This window comes from Diuraphis noxia, unplaced genomic scaffold (assembly GCF_037042655.1).
Source record: "Diuraphis noxia isolate RWA-SAM2 unplaced genomic scaffold, SU_Dnox_SAM2 contig0003, whole genome shotgun sequence".
In the NCBI taxonomy this organism is placed as follows: Eukaryota; Metazoa; Arthropoda; class Insecta; order Hemiptera; family Aphididae; genus Diuraphis; species Diuraphis noxia.
Genome location: NW_028301713.1, coordinates 56,367,662 through 56,389,084, shown reverse-complemented (window position 1 = coordinate 56,389,084; position 21,423 = coordinate 56,367,662). Strand labels below are relative to the sequence as shown.

The window sequence follows — 21,423 nt, the reverse complement described above, 5'->3', positions numbered from 1 at the left end:
TTTAAATTGCAACTCGTTTTGGAGAATGACATGACCCAAAACAATGTATACACAAATAAAGAGGTTTTGCAATATGAAATTGTTTAAAAAAATTTTTATTTAAAGCCTTTTGGTAACTTATTTTTAGGGTTCTTATTGAATGAGGTAAATGACAATGTGTTGATGGCGGCGTCGTGGCAGTAATGCGAAAGCAATTCCCGCGGCGTCGTCGGTTCAATCAGAAAAAAAAATGACAATGTTTTATAAAATTGTAAAAACAAAGATTATGTTCAAACAATTAAAATTAAATAAATTTAAAAAAATTATGTTTTATGGTTGAATTGCATGGATGTTGCCGCTAGAACTGTTGAACAACCTGACATTCGATGTTTGAAACTTAGTTTTAGAGAGGATTTATGATATATTTAGACACATTATTTTGCCTGTCAATTAAAAAAGAACAGGAATAAATTTTCACATACCATAAATGACTACACAAAAAATTAACAAATTCGGAGCAACATCCAGTTCCCATGAAATTTCAAAAATAAAGTCAAATCCACGAGAAATTTCTCAAACATATGTTTGTATAAAAAAATCCAACTCTATAGGTAACGGTTAGCATTGAAAAAATGAAAAGTGAATACGATACGGCGTATTATCAATAAAGATAGAAATAAAAATACCTAAAGTATTCACCATATATTTCTAACATTCTGACATACTTTATTTATCATACGAGCTGTGAGCGTTCTAGTTATTATATATAGTTTGAAAAGTATATCAAATATAAACGTGGATTTCAGAGTGAGAAAAATATATTTGTTACATAAATATGTCTATATATATTGTTATATAACATTATAACACATATTATGTTTAGAGCGAGAGATGGACTGTAGATAAAGCAGAAAAAAAAGACTCCAAATATTCGAGACATGGTGTAACAGAAAGCTATTTATAAAATAAGCTAGGTAGAGCATGTAACAAATAAAGAAGTTTATCGAAGAACTGGAGAAGCAAGAAGCCTGTTAAAGACGTTAAAAACAAAAAGAACCAAGTTAAGTGGACACGTATACTGTGCCATATATGTAACAGTGTACTTAGGAAGATTATGAAGGGGCATTTGAGGGGAGTAACAAAAGGGGACGGTCGCCACTGGACTAGGTACATATATTAGTCAAATAGAAAGAGATGTGGACTGCAGATCTTATTGCGAATTAAAAAGAAAATCGGAGAAGCGTTAGAAGTGGAAAATTTCTGTCAACTAGTCTGCGGGCTGTTAACAAAAGGAGTAGAATTAAATAGATTTAGAATATTAGAATTATGTAATTAAATATCAAAAAAAAATTTATAAAAATAAAACATAACTCATTTTTACATATTAACATATTATACTATTTATAAGTGCAGCCGAAAAAGTAATAAAACAAATAATAATGCAGATAAACAGTTAACTATTATCAATTCATTTTTAATCACTGAACAGTCGGTCCAGTGTTATAACAAAACGATGAGCTTTCCAAGGACTTTTACCGTCTCATCCCAGTAGTCCAAACCTCCGCTATAATAAAATAAAATATAATATACCTACAAAATAGGTAGGTAGAGTTGTTTTACGATTCGAAAATCGCCACACCGAAACCCTGCCGTGGATGATAACAGAGACTAATAAAAAAAAACAAATTTTCTTGTAACAAAATAAACTTCAATGTATTTATTCATATATTTCAATACAAATTCAAGTAATTATACAACATTTTAGTATACGTATAAGATTTTATTAACAAGAAAATCGTACAAAATATTTAAAATAATATAACTGTATAATGTCGACATGTCGTAATTTAATATTTCTACTAATAAATAGAATTTCTTATAAGTTAGTAATAAACTTTTGTAACAATTTATGAAAATAACATATTGCAATGGAATTTGGTAATATTATCCACTCTAAACTTAAATTGATGATAAGTATAGATAAGTAGGTAATTATAAATATCGTAATTCTTAATAATGGTTTAATTATCACTTTTCCGTTATTGTAAAATTTATAAATATAAATTATGTAGAAATAATTAAACTATAAATTGTTAACATAAGAAATTGACAAGTTTAAGTATAGTGTTTCACGGTTAGAGTTAACATCGAGTACATCAGTGTTATAAGAGCTTTCCGTGTAATATACTAATATATCAGACGAAATTAAAATATAAGTGTACCTATACCTACGATACCATACTATTCAGTCTGAAAGATCGTATTTTTGGCCCACTCGAATCTGCGTAACCGGCTCCTCCGGGTAATTTTAAATTTAATACTTACATCATAACATTTAATGATTTATTTGAAAATCAATGTTATGAGTTAAAATCCTAAATATTTATATTATATATTATAAGAAAATAAAATCTATAAGAAAATATAAATTTATTTACCTATTCTTAACTAAATTTAAAGATTATATATCCTACATGGATATTATAATATAAGTATAGAATTATACAAGAGAAACTTCTTTGAGATAATTTATATGGATTTTATGAAATGTGTCATAGAAATTGCAGCAAAAAAGTTCTTCACATTTTCTATTTTATAGTCTAACTTCTCAAAGGAGGTAAGCACAAGAACTATTAAACCTTTTTTTGTCAAAAGGTGTAAATTCAGTTGCTATACATAGAGCTAGGTCTTCTGTTACAGTTGAAATATTAAGGACATTTTAAGGATCAACTATTATTAACTTAATTTGATTATAACTATGCTTGAAAAATAAAATATTGAAAAAACTTTCTTACGGCACCGTGTTAGATTCACTTTCTTCGTAAATTTAAGATTATGCGTGGATCCTATATTTTAATATTTTAGCTAATAAATATTAAAATTAAAATATAATTTTTCCTACAACTAAGACAACAAAGTTGTCTCCTTAGACAACAAATATTAAACTGACATTGTTTTAAACAATGCAAAGATTGTTTATATTTTGTTTATGAATACCTAAAACACGAATAATAAATGTGTCACGTGTCCAGTAAAAAGCAACCCGAAATTATAATATATACTATTAAAACATTAATGTCATATTTTAATTAAAAAAAAAAACCCCCCGTTTTCAGAATAGTTTTCCCCTTAATTTTTGTCTATCTTCGTCGTCTTTTATCTTCAATGCTTCGTTAATTTGACAAAGCAATCGGTTGACTGAAGCTTGCATACTAGGATCGAGAGTCGAAAGATGTTTCAAGTCTTCTCTGGCTTCGTCCATTTTCCACACTGATATATTTGCTTTCCCACGCCTGAATAATGCTTTGACGTTATCTGGACGAGAATAAACAACCATTACAATACTTTAATTATGTTTCGAAATTCCGAACTGATGCAGTAGATTATAACAGACAATAAAATGTATGTACCAGGATCGTCCTCCAAAATTGATGTACAGTGTTCGATGACCTGGTAATAATCCTTGGAAATAAGCTTGCATTGTGCCAAATTAAGTAACAGTGGAGTTTTTATTTTGTTCAATTCATCCCAATCCTTTTCATGCGGTTTGAGTCTTCGAGATAATAATAATATAAATTAGTATTTTGTATAGATATTTACATCGGGCTTACTATATGAAAATATAAACTATTAATGTAGTAAAAAAATGTACAGGCGATTTCCTATATTATTAGTAATCAGGTAATTACTTCATCATGATTTGTTCCAAGAATCCGAGAGCCAACATGTATTTTTCTTCGGCTTCTTTGTATTTACCTTTGTGGTAAAACTCGTTACCGGCCTCTTTGAGTTCAGGAATCGTACTTCGTTTTTCATTTTCGTCCAGAAGCCAAGTCTCCTTTTCGAATGAACCAGGATCCTCGATCTTCAACAAATCTATTTGTGCATTAAATCAAACGTTAATGCTCATTAGTATACTCAAGAAGTTTATTACTCGTGTGTGTGTGTGTGTGGAGGGGGAAGGGTTCAAAACAGTGGCGCAAATACCGGGTAAGCAGACAAAGTGAAACTTTGGGTCCCCCGACTTAATAGGGACCCTTGATAAAGTCCACTCAAAAACAAATATTAAACACTGATTTGGGTTTGGATTTTTTTTTCACATTTTATATTGTTTTTATATACATCTATTATACATGTAACTTAAGAGGACGTCATACCCGCATATGTGTTGTCTCCGTCTTACAAGCGCGTAGCATACCAAATTATACGCTCAGCAGATCACGTTCAACTCCGTTATAGTTTAAAAATTAATGTGAATTGACTTCTAATAAAATTTAAAGGTAAGATTACTATTTAAACGGGATTTTTACTTTATTTCGATTTTGAAGTGAGTTATAAGTATTTTAAGATGTAAACAAATTAAAATTCTTATAACTAGCTCCAAAATTAAAATATAATAAAAAGCCGATGACGTCGTATATGTATAATGCTCTAAATTTTATAAGAGGTCTAGTTCACTCTAGTTTTTAAACTAACGGAGCTAAACGAGATCCGATAAACGTGAAATTTGCCGCGTTAAGGTATATAACGTCCTTTTAAAATGAGATAGTCAGATATGTAAGTAGTAATATCCTGTAAAGTTTATTACTCTATGAATAATAGATAATAAATGGATGCCAAGAACAATGTAAAGAAAAACTATTCAATTTTCTTCGTAGAAATTCATTATCGTTACTCATTACTATTGTTATATATACAATATAACTATAATAAGTAGAAATACTTAGGTATGGTATAAACATATACATATCTACCTATAAAAAAAACAAATATCTCCCACGAGCAACACCTAATTAATAATACAATTAATTTTTACAGATGATAAGTAAATATAATTTGGTTTTGTTTCCCGTGGCCTTTTTTCCCTGACTCGTTTTTATGGTATGACATCATGAAACATTAAAATTTCTCATTTCCATACAATACTTACGCCTATCTCACTACTACCCCCTCCTTCTTCATGAAAATGATCAAACATCGACATTTCACTTGGGAAATTTAAAAAAATCCTTAGAATAAGAGAACAACCGATACATAATAAAACAGGTGACAAACACTAGCATGTAACTGGTGTTGGTGTGCTATCAATGTTATTGTATCAATAATTTTTTAAAACCTATAGTGAACTCCAAATCCGCCGGTTCCGCCAGTAAATCGTTGAGGTCATCGTAACCGGTGCCGTTTTTTTGAAGTTGAGCCGTGCAACAGTGACTCGTACTCGGGACAGACGTGCGACCAGCGTCTCGCAATGTCTTGGAAATGAACGGATAAGACGCTACCAACTGTTAACAAATATTTAATTTCTGTTTGTTATTTATATTTAACGTGTAGTAAGTGCTAATATGTTGCATAAATGCATAAAATTATGACTGGCAACGTTATAACCCAAAACTTGATTCAGTTTATACTTTTTATATTTTAATTTTAGATGGATAATTTCGATAGCCAACTTCGAAATTATGTGTTTTTTATATGAATCGATATTCTGTTCTAAATAATTTTTTTTTTAACCTTTTAGACTGATTCTTAAATAAGATAGAAGTAAGTCAATAACGTTGTATCAAACACCTACTTGCATAATTTTTCAAATAGGCAAGTTAATATGTTTGTATTTTAGATTCTGAGCGGAGCGATGAATGTATTGATTTTACCATGATGTGTGTGTGTTTTTTTTTTTGTGTGTGTCTGTCATCACGTTTTGAGGCAGTAAAAATGCTTCGATTTTTGACTTCAGTACCTCGTTCGATCAGAAAGTGAATCTAGTTGGTACTTTGGGGAGTCAAAAGTAAAAAATTCTCAATACTTTTCTAAATATTCGAGAAAAACAAACTAAAAAAGAAGGGAAAAACGGGAAATTTTATGCACACTCATTTTTCGACAAAATCGATTTTGGTTTTTGAAGTAACTTTAAAATGTATGACCATAGATACATGAAAATTTCACCGAATGTTTATATAAGTATATTCTATCCACCATGCAATTTTGAAAAAATTTCGACTTTAGTTGAACTATTCATAGGCATTTGAAATTTTCAATCATTATTAGTTTTTTTAAAATTGATATTAATACAAATTTATTTGTTAGGCAGAAAAGCTTGAAAATTTAATACAAGCCTCTTAACATATTGTTACAATAGCAGTTGAAAAATAAAAGAAATTCATAGTCACAATTTTTTTTTATAAGCATTTAAAATTCATATTTTGACTAAATACGTAAAAATTACCGCAATGTTCAAATTATCTTAGATAGAAATTCATAAAAAATGTTCCTTTTATATCTAAGAAATTTAAATTTTATATAAGGCTCCTAACATATTTTTACAATAGCAGGTGAAATATAAAAGAAATATATAAATATATTGGCACAATTTTTTTTTATTGATCTTTATAGCTTCGGCGACATCGGCCATTAGCCGATTTTTTTTTTTACAAGCATTCAAAGTTTGAATTTTGACTACATATGTAAAAATCACGAAAATTCGCAAATTATTTTAAACTAGAAATTATTAAAAAATTTTCTTTTTAAATCTAAGATTAGAAAATTTTTAATAATCTATAATATATCCTAGACAGATAAACCGTTTTAGCTCCGAATCGTTTTTCGTATACAATTATATAATATCATTGGATTCAAATTTAATTCCATCCATTACAGTAACCCACTTGTAACCTACTGTACAGCAGAGCGACATACACGACTTACCCGCCTTTTTTTTTTAATCATGTATATTGTTTAGTATTTCTCATTTTATTTTTCCTGATTTATTTTGTCACATTAACCTTTTTTTTAAAGAATTCTACTATTGCGCTTCATATAAACCAAGTAGGTGACTAACTAGACTAACTATTTCAATAATAAAATAAAATATTATACATATAACATATTAACTTAATATAATTTATAGGTATAAGCGGGTACTATTGGTACTAATAACAGTTTTGTGATCAATAATTAAGTATAATAAATTTATATTTTATATATAATAACTAATAACGCATGTTTGATGTTACATCATTGTAGTGGTAAATCCAGCTTAGCTTAAGTCTAAATATTAATAAAAATGGAAGTCAATAACAAAAATGATTTAGGTATTATTACAATTCCTCGACAATCAAAGATATGTATTAAAAAATTACCGTTTCTAGTTAGTATAGTGGTACCTATAATGGCAGGCAGAGTGACTGCGTGACCAGCAAAGTGACCAGCAAAGTCATCGGTTCAAAAATGAAAAAATAAAATAAAAGGTACTTTAATACCTAATAATATCGTGATTTTTGTAGGAACAAAACAAGCCGTGCCTCATGTGATGACTGATGATCTTATTGTACACTCTGACACTCATGAGATTTACTATAGCTAGTGATTTTCATCAGTAAAATGATTATAAAATCAATATCAATCTCATTCTAATAGAAAAAGTAGGGAATAATTGGCATACGTACGTATTCAAAAAATTGTTTAACATACAAACCTCAATTTTATTTCTCATATTTTTATATTCAATCTAGATGATATTAGAAAAAGTATAAAATAATTCTTAGAAATTAGTTAGATTAAACGTACACTTCGCATTATATTGTCTTGATTTGTGTACAGGGGATTTTTTCCAACTACCACTCATTCAAGTCAATCACCAGATATATAATGCTGAATCGAGATATATGAGTTATGTATTAGGTGATGGTTTATTTATTATTAATCTACTCAATGATGCATACAGAATTCAAAAACAAATACAACGGATTCTTTCTAAGAACTTTTTAATAAGAATAAGAATAGTGACAAACTACTATCTTCGTTGAAATTAAACATTACAATTATTATTTTACAAGATAATTACGATTTAATTTAATTCTGTATAATAGTATAATATTTTACCTACATTTTACCAATTATTCATACACCTACTAAGCTATACATATTCTGTTCAAATTTTAAATTATATGTTACATCATATATTTGGTTGGTACCTATGCTAGTAAATATTGTTATTCTCATAGTTATAACATGAGATAACATAAATTTTATGAAATCATTAAGTTAACAAAAATCTTAAGTACTATAAAAAACACGTGTGCACTAAGCAAAGTATAGCTCTGAAGTTTTGTGTTGCATTGATACGAAGTATTATGGAATACTTTTTTGTCCCTAATGTTCCCGATAAAAAGAGCAATAAGTACATGCTCCACCGTTAAACAATACATGGCCAGGAATACTTACAATCAAAGAAAGTAAATATTTGGTACACAATTTAAAATTATAGTTTATACGTCTACTAATTATGAATTATGACCAATAAGTAGTTTAAATGTTAAGATTTAGAAGTCACCCCATTATTTGTAAGGTTTTACATTTATTAAACATTGAAATGAATTGTATTTTCTATCAATAATAAATTATAACATACAATTATAATACCATACAAACTGCAATTAAGCTTTAGATTTCAATTAAACAATTTATTCAACAAACATTTTAATCAAACCAAGTTTTGCCTATTATTTGAACATACAATGCAGACTTCTATTTTTTAATTTATCATCATTTGTTAGGTACCTATGGTAAACGTTTATTTTTAGGAATATACTTTCATAATTAAAAGGTTTCATTTAATGTTCAAATTTATTTGTTTTTTCATGAAATTATAATTGATATAAAAGACCGTGATTAATACAACTTTAAAACCTAAATTTTTGTTCGATAGAATATATTTATTTGACATGTTGATGAAAATATATAAACTCATTTAATTTTTAAACCTGTGAATAAACTTTTAAATAAGTCATGGTTCATGATTTACAATATTAAATTTGTCATATCTATAATTTTAAACAAAAATGAATAATTTGCAGCACCACTTCAATAAGGACATAATATTATTATAATTATTGTCAATAAAACCCACACACCAAAAACATAATATTAATATAAAATACCATATAAATATAAAATAAATACATAACTTCTTTATATATAATATATACATGCATATTATGTAAAAAAAATATAAGCAAATACTATATCTAAATGAGTACAAAGATTTTCACTTAAAAATTAAAATTAACTATATGCATTTTAAAAACTACCAACACTAATCATTATTCGCTTGATGTACAAGGAATGCCACGATTTAAATATTTATCGGCCACCGATAAATAATTCATTTTCACCGAGGGAATATAAATACGTATTATATTATATATACGTAATGTAGACGTATTACTACGACAACGCAGAGATGACGCTCTATTCTTTCCTTTCGTAATATCGTCTGTGCATTTCGTCGATACGGGCCAAGTACCACGTGCCAGGGAACAGCTGGTCCTTGTTGCTGACCGGCGTGTAGGGTGCTTGGTGCAAAGACTTTTGACGGACTTCCAGCACTTCCGTGAACTGTTCGGGCGTGAGGCGTATCCGTTCCTCCAGGCGGTCGATGCCCTTCTTCAGGTTGCCGATCAGACTCGACAAATCGTTGTCGACGACCCTGATCGAGTACATGGACGACGCCAAACCAGAACCGTAAGAGAACACGCCAATTTTCTTACCGGGTAGGTTTTCTGGTGGCAACGAAATCAGATACGAGACCAACCCGCTGTATACAGACGCAGTATACATGTTGCCGACACGAGACGCCAGCAACAGCGACGGTTTGGTCTTGTCCTCGTACACGGTCTTGCTGCGCTCCATGAACGTCTTCTCGATGTCCCGGTCGAAAAACGTGGCCGGCAGGTGCACGTCCTTGTACTCCCCCAAGCCCGGGTAATGCTCGTCCTTCGCGCCGCTGTTCAAGAAATCATTCAGGTACAATCGGGCCAGAGACTTCTGCACCAGTTTGCAATACGGCGAGTGGAACACGAACGAATCAAATCCATTTAGATCGACGTTAGCGCCGCCGCCATCGCACTTGCTCAGATAGGACTTGTAGCACTGGTCCAGAGCGTTCAGGTAACATTCGATGGACAGTTTACCGTCGACCACCGGGTACTCGGACGTCAGGTCGGGCTTGAAGAAATCGTAAGCGTGGTTCATGTACGTTCCTCGGAGGCCTCTCTCGATCACCAACGAAGCGTTCGGTCCAATTAACATCGCGACAGCACCGGCGCCGCCCGTCGGTCGAGCGTTGCCTTTGGCGTAGATAGCGATGTCGGCCGCGATCACCACGGCTAGCCTGCCGTCCCACGCGCTCGACTCCATCCACGAAAGGGCGTTGAACAAGGCCGCCGTTCCCCCGTAGCAGGCGTTCGTCGTGTCGATACCCTCGACCTGGAAATTTCCACTGGGCTCGAACAGCTTCATTAAAACCGTTTTCACGCTTTTAGACTTGTCGATTATGGTCTCGGTGCCCACCTCTAGGCGACCTATGTCTGAATAGCTAATGCCGTTGTGTTCTACAAGCTGACTGACTGCCGTCAGGCACAGCGAGTTCACGTCTTCGAGGTCTGTGCAAAATCCCATCTGCTTTTGGCCCAAACCAACGGTGTATTTTCCTTCAGACACTTGGTCGTATTTTTCCAAATCGGTTTGATCGACATACAAAGACGGTATGACGAAATGAATAGCGCGAATTCCGACATCTTTTGGCCAATGGTCCATGATAAAAAAAAAATCGATTGGAATCTTAATTTACCTGTTCATTAAAACAAAACAAAAATAAACTTTAATAAGAACAATCACTACAAACACTGATCTGCACTTATTTGGAAAAAGAAAAAGATAACCACTTAGAAGACATTTTAATAAACATATTTCACAGCCATTGCAGTTATAAATTTATATTTGTAAGTCTAAAGCAAACATCTTGGTAGTTGCCACTCTTAATGTTTAAAATATTCAAAATGTATATGATGTACACAATACTATGTTAATGTGTTTCAATTCTCATGTAAAATATAATTTAATACCTGTATTTTTAGATAGATACCTGATACATGTATATTGTGTATTTCATAGAGCCAGAATGGATAATAAATGTCAATAGTTAGAGAATACAATCACAATGCATTAAACGTATGTTAATATTATTCAGTATTCATTGATGAACTAACTTCGATTTTATACTTAAAAAAGAATATATTTAAAAACTAACAAGAAATTATTTATAATGTGTTTGATCATTATTAAATAAAAAGAAAAATGTATAGTTATTTTTAAATTAGTATTTAGACAGTTATAATAAATATAAAATAAAATAATAGTACCATAAAATATCAAACAATTCCCGAAAAGTATAACTTCGATTCATACATGAGATGTTAATTTAATGAATGGTCTTCTCAATCTAAAAAATACCTATTTTTTAATATAATATAATATTTTAAATTTTTTTTAATAATCTTCATAGGTACTAAAATCATAGTAAAACTGTTTTAGAGAGTGAAAAAAGCTAAGAAAATACCAAAACTATCATCCATTAACTTGACATTAAAATATGTAAGATTATTTTGTGAATAGCTAATCATTTGATATAATTACAATATACGTTTTTATTTAAAAAGTCAAGTTAGTCATTTAAAAGACGCTACAAAACCATTTGTTGTCTCTGTCTTACAAATGCATAACTTGGCAAATTTACTAGCTCCGTTAGTTAAAAAATTAGAGTGAATCGAACATCGATCTATTATGAAATTTTATGTTAAGAACATTATCTGTGTTTGCATGTGGGTTATTTAGGATAGTTCAATATTGTATGGCATTTATGCGTACCTATATAAAAAGCGTAAATTGAAAATGCTCATTATTCATTTAAAGACTAAGCTATCGCAATAAAACCCACCAACAAACACAGATAATGTTCTTACCATCAAGTTTCATAATAGGTCGATTTACTATAATTTTTGAACTAACAGAATTAAATGTGATCTGCTAAGCGTAAATTTGCTATGTTACTCTGTAAGATGGATGAGACAGCAAATATGTGTTTATAACGTCCTCTTAACGACTAAACTGAATAAATTAATTATAGATTTCAAATAAAATACTCCGAATTATATATATGTAGAAATTTTAAATTAATATATTATAAAATAGAAATATGCATTTAATAATGCACATGTTTGTAGTATTAAAACTAGATCTTAAAAACTGTGTATTTATGAAAAAAAATTAAAAGTATTATATTTGTAGTATATGTTTTGGACGGCTTGGATAATTTCTGAGGAAATGACCTCGAACTATTAACTCTTTCTCTGTTTTATCAATAGATGTATATAATTAAAACTATTATGATAAAAACAATTATTTAAAAATTTAAAAACAGCATATATTACCATAAATCAATTAATATTTTCAATACTTTTTAAAACGAAGTTATGTATACTGTACTATAATTTAAACAATATACATTACCTACTTATATTATTTAAAGAGTCTATAAACAAAATTACTAACTTAAGATCGATGTATATTTTAATTTTTTAACGAAGTACTTATTGAACTTGAGTAGGAGTAAAAAATATTTAATGACTTTGTCTTGTTTATTTTAAGCAATTAACATCAAACTGAAAAGTATTGAATGAAGCGTTATTTTGTATACATAGAATTATTAATATGTTACACTTTTTTACTAACCAATATATTAACAGTTTTTAAAAATATATTCTTATTCTTATTAATATTAATTTTAAATATGTATTAAATTTAAAATGCGAACATACTTGATTATTTAGTAAATAGCTCTTTATTCAGAGAATAAACTGTTGAGGTATTGAAAACTCGCTAAAGAAAATTATATATGTTCACGGTTTGAACTTTAGATGTAAAGTGCACGAAAAAATGAGGCGCGAGTAGAAGAAGACAGTATACAATAATAAATTCTATGATCATGTACATATTTTAGTAGATACACTACAATTAAGCTGCGGCTACACTGAAGTAAATGTATTATATATATCAAACTTGTATAATTCAAAAGTATAAAATATTATTACGCTAAAATATAATGTACCGGATGATTCATTTATCAAACCACATTATTTTTTTTACGAGTAGTTTATTTAGAATATAGTCTTTTTGAAATTTAAATAAATTAAAACTATTATGACATGACATAATTGTTTACATATTCAAAATGTGTACATCTTTTTTAGTGACATATTAAAAAGAAATTATATTTTGACCAACAAGCCAATCATTCTTCTTAATATACCTTTATTATTGTCATGTTCTAACTTCTAAGTAAATCTATATCAACGTTTTGTACAAATTGTATAGAACTGTGAACATAATTAATAATAGAAGAGAATATACATGGAATAATAAACTGCAGAATCTACCATATTTTTTACAATATAAAATGTAAGTGTATTAACAAAGATATATATATATCATAGTATTTTCAATTTTGTGCATAAACAAGGAGATTATGAACAGAAAGTTAGTCAATCTATATTCCTGCGAATATTGTATTTCATATTATACCGTAAGTTGATCGATTTTGTCCCAAAAAAAATAAGAATATATATTATAAAAATAATTATGAAATTACTATCGCTGTTATCTTACAAGTCAATAATAACGTACTGTAGATCGGAATCAATAAGTTCTAAAGTAAAAATGGCTTAAAATTAATCTAAATTTATTGAACATTGTATTATATATTGTAAATAATAATATACATAATGATGTAAGTTAAGGTGTAAGTTTTTTTTTTTTTTTTGAAGTAGAACAAAATATACTAAAACCATTATGATTTGATTAAACATCTAATATCTTCAACATTTAAATTTGAAACGGCTATAAAAAAATTGAGCATATCATATATTTTTGTTAAGCTAAGATTAGAAAAATATACAAGGAATCTTGTACTAATTAGATTTTTAAGACTATAACATTGAAATTGAAAATAGTATAAAATTATAACCACAAAATTATTTTTCAATTGCAGCAATAAGATCAACTCATGAAGCCTCTCTTGTTTGTATTCAATTTTCAAATATTTTGATAGCCAATTAAAAAACTCAACTATTTCTAATAAACAGAAATGTTATCATTAGTTGAAAAAATTATAATTATGTAAACATTATTACCGAAATAAAAAATATAAAATATCTATACAGATACCTAAGTAGAACAATTTTTTTCTTTTTGAAAAGTACACCTACAATGTTTAGAAAATAATTGTATAAGTGATAATTTTCTTTTTTTCAGTAAAAATTTCAAATTTCTACGATTTTTCATTTTGCATTAACTTCAACAAATAATAAAACCAAAAAATAATTTTTCGTAATTTTTTTTTAAGCTTACAATAAAAAGTAATTTTTATATTTGACTTCTAAAAGTACTAACTAGATCCAACATGCTTCCTTTAACCAACTTAAACTCAAATTTGAAAAAATCCAAGCAATTTAATTTAATTGCTCATAAAGGTGACGTCAGACGTCTGACACAATTATATAACAACATTAAAACCGCCTTTGATGTTCAACCAACACAACTCTTTAAGTATATTATAGCTATCTTCTGATATACAACCGATATAATGTTAATCATTTAATATTTTATTGATTGATAGAAGATTCAAATGGATAAATATTAACAAAATTGAATGGAAAATCAAAAAAATCATTATATTAAGCTATTCGCAAAGTTGGCCTGCTCGTTAGGGTTCATAAAATAAATGTTCAAGTTTACGATTATTTTCTATAAAATTACACTATTTAATATTTACTATATTTTTAGTAGTTGGTACTTATACCATAATTACATTAAATACGCTTACCACTTACTCATCAATGAATATTAATCAATTTCATCGATGAATAACCTTTGAGACTTTGAGTAATGGTTCTGACACCCATAAGATAAACTTTAAGGTTAACATTTTTCCAAATTAATTAATTTAAGATCTTTTTGGTATGTTTGACTTTTTTGTTAAATTTCTTTCTATCAGCGTTTCAAATGCTTTTTATGTGGAACCCTTTTTACGTCTATTTTCATCGTGGAACCATTAAGTTTTTTTCATAGCATTTTTTATTTAGCTTTCAACAATTAGAACCACAATTTGATTCAATTATTTTAATGCATCATGTTATGTACAGATTATTTGCAATAAAATAAGTTTCACAGAACCCTGGGTTTTTCCGAAATACAGTTTTAGAAACTTCTGGTTAAATACATAAGTCAATAATTCACATTTGAGTTGTAGTTTAAAAGATAATGGTTATAACTACTTATAAGTAATAATTACTCACATAAGCCATGTTCATAAATTCAAGCCTTTTATATTTTTTATTCAGTCTATACGTAAATTTAAAAAAAAATTAACAGGAACGGGTCCAGGGAGCCTTGTCTCCCCCCCCCCCCACCCCAATACATGATAACTACTATATAATACCAGTGATATAAAAACTGTATTTCAAATCAATGCACATTGCACACTGTATTGATGTTTTTGACCTGAATCCTTGCCTGTATGTTAGACTGACTATCGGAAACTTTTGCAAATATTTTAATTACACATAAGGATATTACATAACCACAATACCAACATAGTTACATCGGTGCATAATCGATAAAAGTCTACTTTTAAGAGGCTTGCCGACCTTTTGGATGTGTTGCATGAACTTTTAACAGTCATAAATTGTAAATATTATGTTAAATCTAGTGACTTTTCAGACTACCTACAGAATATAAGTAGATTTTTAAAAACCTCCAAAATCTTAACGAACTACTTTTATTATTAAAATTTGGAACTCAAATAGGCACATTTAGTTACCTCAGATTTGACAGTACTATTTTTGATATAATACATAATATGTTATATATATCCAATAATTTAAATAAATTATCAAAAGTATTTTATATACTACACAAAAAACTATTGAAAATTATGTTATTTTATGACGATTGATCTACATAATATATTTATGTAAAATTAATTTAAACTTAAGAGGGCAACACATTTATAAATATTTTATTCTGATTAAAACAAATAGAGATATTATTAATACCCTCTTCTAGTATTCAACTCAATGAATTTTTTACTAATACATTATTAAAATTAAAGTATCATTATCTATTATTATAAATCATAAAACATCATTTAAAATAATTATAAGGAGTAATATTTGATCAGAAGCTTATTTTAATATAATATATTGATTTTTGTGAAGTCTCCAATCTGTTAAGTTCTAATTCCTACTTTAAGTTCACAAAACCGTGATTTTGAAAATGTCCCAATGAGTTGAATACAAAGAAATTGTTCAATTATATTCTACGCATGTAAGACGACGTTGAAAAAATTCTACTGGTGGCGATCTTAAGAATAATTTATAATTATGAATCATGTAAAAACATAACCAAACTTAAAACATTTCCTTATATAGGAATAGGATTGATTTTTGATTCAAACAACGATTAAAATTGTTACGAAATAAATCAAAAAAAAACAAATGTTCTAATTCATATTATTATTAGTAAACATTTATAATGTAATAAATGGTCAAAACTTTTTTCAAAATATTCATTAATGTTTTCGACACGTGAACAACAACATTACATTATCTAGGCATTGATTTCGCATAGTAGTAGGTTATTGTTTTAAATACACATATATTTCAATACCAATAGTTCGGCTAGATGAAAAATTATACGGAAATAAAAATATTTAACTAGTTTTTAAAAAATTAGGAAAAACTGACAATTTTTTCAAGGAGTATTTAACTAGTTTTTGATATCCACCAAAAGTAAATGAAAGGGGAGTGAATGTTTGCCATCAAACATCAGTCTAGTACCTATTCTTCTTTGTTTCAACATGGCATTTACAACAATTAAAAATAAATATTAATTTTTTTATACTCAGATAACCTATTGATAAATTATATTGTTTTAGTACTAGTTCGATTAAATTAAGTACCTTCTCCCCAAACACTTAAGGTGATAAAATGAGATAATTATAGTTATTATAGTTGGGTAGTTAATTTATCTTTGTATTCAAGAAATACTGATAGGCATCATCATTGCTTCCAAAATTAAATGAAAATTATTCCAAAACCCCAAACAACAGATTTATTTTTAATTTTTCCCTTATAAAACAATTCTTAATTTAAAGTACTATATTATTATTAAAACATCAAATTGATAACAGGACATCACACACAAATGGAAAATATAGCAAACTTTTTTTCATACATATATTATGTCTAATGTGTTGGTTTTAGCTTTAATATTTAAGTAAATTAATCCATCATCAAAATTTATGATAAGAACATTATCTGTGTTCAATCGTAAGTTTTTTACAATACTTTATATATTATTTTACATGCTGATGATTTTTAGCATAAAAACAAATGAAAGTATCTACACGCTACGCGGATAATATTTTAGATTCTGAGCGGAGCACGACAAGAAGTCGATATAATGTTTAGATTTTCAACTTCATCACCTGATTTGAATATTTGACGAGAAAGTGAATCTAGAATTTCAAATTGCTAGTATTTTTCTAAAGAATAGGGAGAAATTAAAAATTAATTAATGAAAAAAAGGGACTTTTACATAAAATCGAAATGGTATTCGGTGTAACTCTAAAAAAATTAGCATTAATACATGACCTTTTTTATATAAGAATTTTCTATAATTACATCATAGTCATCATACAATTTTCAAAATATTTTGACTATTTAAAAGCATAAGAAATTTTTGATTTTTATTAATTTTGTTATTCACATCAATATCAAAAAAAAAAAATTTGTTTGATTAAAAAACTAAAAAATTTAAAATAAGGTTCCTAATAAATTATTGCAAGTGGAAAAAAAAAAATAATCGTGAATCCACAGTAATTTTTTACGAGTGTCTGAAGTAAAACTTTTAACTAAGTACAAAAAAACCACAAAAATGTGCAAATCATTTTGCATATATTTTCATATCGAAGATTTAAAAATTGAATACAAGTTTTCTCATACGTGAACATACTTTTTTTTTTGAATGTCTACCGGAAAGTCTAATTTAATTTTTATGAGCGTCTGAAGTACAAATTTTAGAACAATGAATATTTATACTCAATTTCTAATACTTTACTTGAAATTTACATAAAGTATTAATTTTATTACTTTTTATACTTGATATAATTTTTAAAATATTTTAAAGTTTATCTGTTTACAATGTTTACAGGCATTTGAAATTTTCAATAAAGGTGAATAAAATTTTATTCGTTGGGTCAACAAGCTTGAACATTTTAAATAATGCTTCTCACACATTACAACAACAGGTAGCTCGGTTGCTTTAATCAGTCTCGCGACGTGATGAGAATGAGCACCGCCCGCTGCCCCTAGTTCCCGGATGGGTGACCACCCAGGTGCTTAGTGGAAAAACCTTGCTACACATATACATGTGTTATCAATCTATCGTACGAACGTACCGACCACCCACAGTTAAAAATCTACTATAAGAATAACCACACAATGGCCTGTTTCCACGAGTAATTAACAAACTAATAAAAAATAGTTTAAAAATACAGGCAAGATTTGTTTTTAGAAGCATTTCGAGTTCAAATTTATCAAATTGAAAATTTGCAATTGATTTTTACGTTAAACATTAGTACAATTTTCAATTTATATAGCTATATATATTAGAAATTTCAAACAAGGTTTCTTGTATTATACTGCAACTAAAATATTATCTAAAAAAATTAAACGAAATTATGAATTAATTCTCATGAAGAATAACGATTTTAGTTGTTTTATTGTAATTTAAAAATATTTTTTTGGGGTAGGTACTTGAAATTTTAAACGCATATTATTATATTTTATAAACACATTGACAATTTCAAATGCAATGTTTTTAGACGAAAATTAATTTAATCTACGTTAACTCTAATATCTAACAGTAAAATTAATTACTCTAATCACAACGATATCATACAATTTATTTAGTAATATAATAGGCTGACAGACCGTCTTCGCTCAGAATCGTTTTTCGTTTTCAATGATTTTATATCATTGGATTTAAATTTAACAGATCCATTATATAATTTTCTAGTCACCTAATTTCCGACAACATAATACCTAATACTTAATAGATTGATTGTAAAAATTTTGAAGAAAAATTATAAGGTTTACTTTTAATGTTATTTAAAACCAGTCAATCCTTGTTTTCAAGGATTAAAGGATGATTAGTAAAAATAGTAAAACAGTTCTATCGACCCTAGAGAAACACAAACTGATTAATTCTTGGTCTGTTAGTTTTACCACTGGAAAGTCCATACATTATCTGTTAATAAGACAAAGACAACACATGCTATGATATCCTCTTAAACATATAAATTATGAAAATGAATTATAGATGTAATTTATATTTTACACAGAATATTATGTTGTAATAAACAAAACTAATATTAATTTATAATATGATTATATATTTAAGTATTTCAATACAATATTAAAATTAAACATTTTAAAAGCCTACCGACTATTATAATGTAATTTCTAGAAATGTATATTACATAATAATTAAATTAGTAATATTGGTAATAGTATCATTACTTTAACATTAATTATTTTGATTGATTACATAACATGAAATATGTTTATTTGTTTATAACATAATTAAATACTACAAGTTAATTTATGAACTATGGCCATAATAACCATTTAATTATAAATTATGATATATGATATTATATTACATAACATTTCATATTACATAAAAATATGAACCTATATGTACATAAATGACTCATTAATAAAAACTGAATAATGCATTATTAAAGTAAAAATAAAAGGTAATAGGTAACAGTTCTAATAACAATAAATACAAATAATCAGTTAATTTAAGACATAATCATACCAAATTTAGTTATTTGGTATCATGCATGCAATATAGCAATATACTTGATATTAATCACACATTTCTACTAAAATATCATTTTTTTTAGTGAATTTGATCCAAATATTTTTAAATTTATTAAACTTTTTTTTCTTCTTAAGTATATCTAATTATTATTAAAACTATTTAAGTAATTTAAACATTAAAGCTAAAATAGGTATATTAAATATTAAGTAGTAGATATCTTTAAAGATAGAATAATAAAAATTAAATAGGTAAGTACTATTAAAATCATAGATATCTTTAAACCTATAGAAACCTATTGAAACCTATATGTATAGAATAGCAGAAAATGTTTCATAGTTTATTATGATATAAGTAAAGAGGTCTTAATGGCTTATATTATGTTATAAATTATTAAATGATAATTTATTTTAAGAAAACTCATATTTAATTCAATAGTCCAAAGTATAATTGAATGGCAAATGTCAGTTTTCTTAATAATTCAGTTTTTAATTTACTATAGCTAGTACCAAACATCAATAATATTCAGTAAGTATAGGTAGTAGAAATAAATCACTAGGTATAAGTATTAGTATTTATGTTAATCAAAATGGAATTTAGTAGTAGGTACTTAAAAAATAAATTGAATAATATTATTTATTATTTATATGTTATTTTTATTGTATGTCAATATTGTTCTAAAATAGCATAAGTAACATGCAGCCAAATTAATCGCATAAGTAATTTAAAAAAAAAAAATAGCCAATAATAATTTATCTTTTAAATAATTGGTATACTCACACTTTTGTGAACAATAAATTTCGAAATTTCTCCTTCACGCATTGACTTTAAAATAATTTCCCAGACTTCTAATTTGAATTTTTTTCCCAATACGATTTCCATGTGCTTTGGCCATTTGTAACTATCGTCTATCACAGTATTAGAGCTAACAACTCGCGTCACAAAATGAAACGATACCTACGAAAAAAAAAGTAAGAACTGAATGCACATCAAAGAACACGAAACAGGAAAAGGATTTCTTTTTATTTCGACTTACTTTTGTTCCGTTGGAGAAAGTAGGCTGACCACCAATACCCGGTGTCACGAGTGTCTTCTGTATTTTATCGCCGCTAATACTTTCCATACTACTTTTACCACGTACGAAAATTAGTCAATCATGAGGTCATAAGAAGAAAAACCTTGACCTTAGAATACAATAACCTTTCACGACTCACGATAGACGTTCCGGCAATTGAATTTTTGGGCCAAAACCAAATCATTATCATTTAATCTATTCCACGGTAAACACGTCACAATCGTCCGGTCATAGAGAAGGACAATGTGGTTAGTGGTCAGTGATAAACGTTCATTGAGATAACATATTTAATCAGATATGTGATCACGAATAACTCTGATAACATAATATATATTATCACAAATAAGCAACAACTTTACTTCACTACTTCAGTGTTCAGACTCTTCAAGGCCTGTTTTCGAAAACCTTGATACTCGAATACTCGATAGTCGGTCTCGGTATGTTATTCCATGGTCATGACTCATGGTAGGTATAAGCTACACGGTAAGACTACAAAAGTTGAAAAGTCAAAAGTCCAAATTTAATTTTAGTACACGCAATAAGTCTCTTGCTCACCCTTATTATCACATTGTCGTTAATTTTATTAT

General features: G+C 27.9%; 2 protein-coding genes across 3 annotated transcripts; both read right to left on the bottom strand.

Moving 5' to 3' along the window:
* Positions 1 to 2,120: 2,120 nt before the first annotated feature.
* Positions 2,121 to 21,071, bottom strand: LOC107174071 (AH receptor-interacting protein). The gene is made up of 6 exons (XM_015524882.2): positions 20,798 to 21,071; positions 20,542 to 20,718; positions 5,096 to 5,261; positions 3,669 to 3,855; positions 3,390 to 3,532; positions 2,121 to 3,294 (listed from the first exon to the last, which is right to left on the bottom strand). The coding sequence occupies exons 1-6, from the start codon at positions 20,882 to 20,884 to the stop codon at positions 3,092 to 3,094; spliced, it is 963 nt and encodes a 320-aa protein (XP_015380368.1). The 5' UTR covers positions 20,885 to 21,071; the 3' UTR covers positions 2,121 to 3,091.
* On the bottom strand, positions 8,838 to 20,680 carry LOC107174068 (hydroxymethylglutaryl-CoA synthase 2-like). Of its 2 annotated transcripts, none has more exons than XM_089222492.1 (2): positions 20,542 to 20,680; positions 8,838 to 10,606 (listed from the first exon to the last, which is right to left on the bottom strand). In XM_089222492.1, exon 2 carries the CDS (start codon positions 10,570 to 10,572, stop codon positions 9,226 to 9,228), a length of 1,347 nt encoding a protein of 448 aa, XP_089078618.1. In that variant the 5' UTR covers positions 10,573 to 10,606; positions 20,542 to 20,680; the 3' UTR covers positions 8,838 to 9,225. The 2 variants fall into 2 exon arrangements, with proteins under 2 accessions (XP_089078618.1, XP_015380367.2); XM_015524881.2 differs by lacking the exon at positions 20,542 to 20,680 and adding an exon at positions 12,633 to 12,772.
* Positions 21,072 to 21,423: the final 352 nt, after the last annotated feature.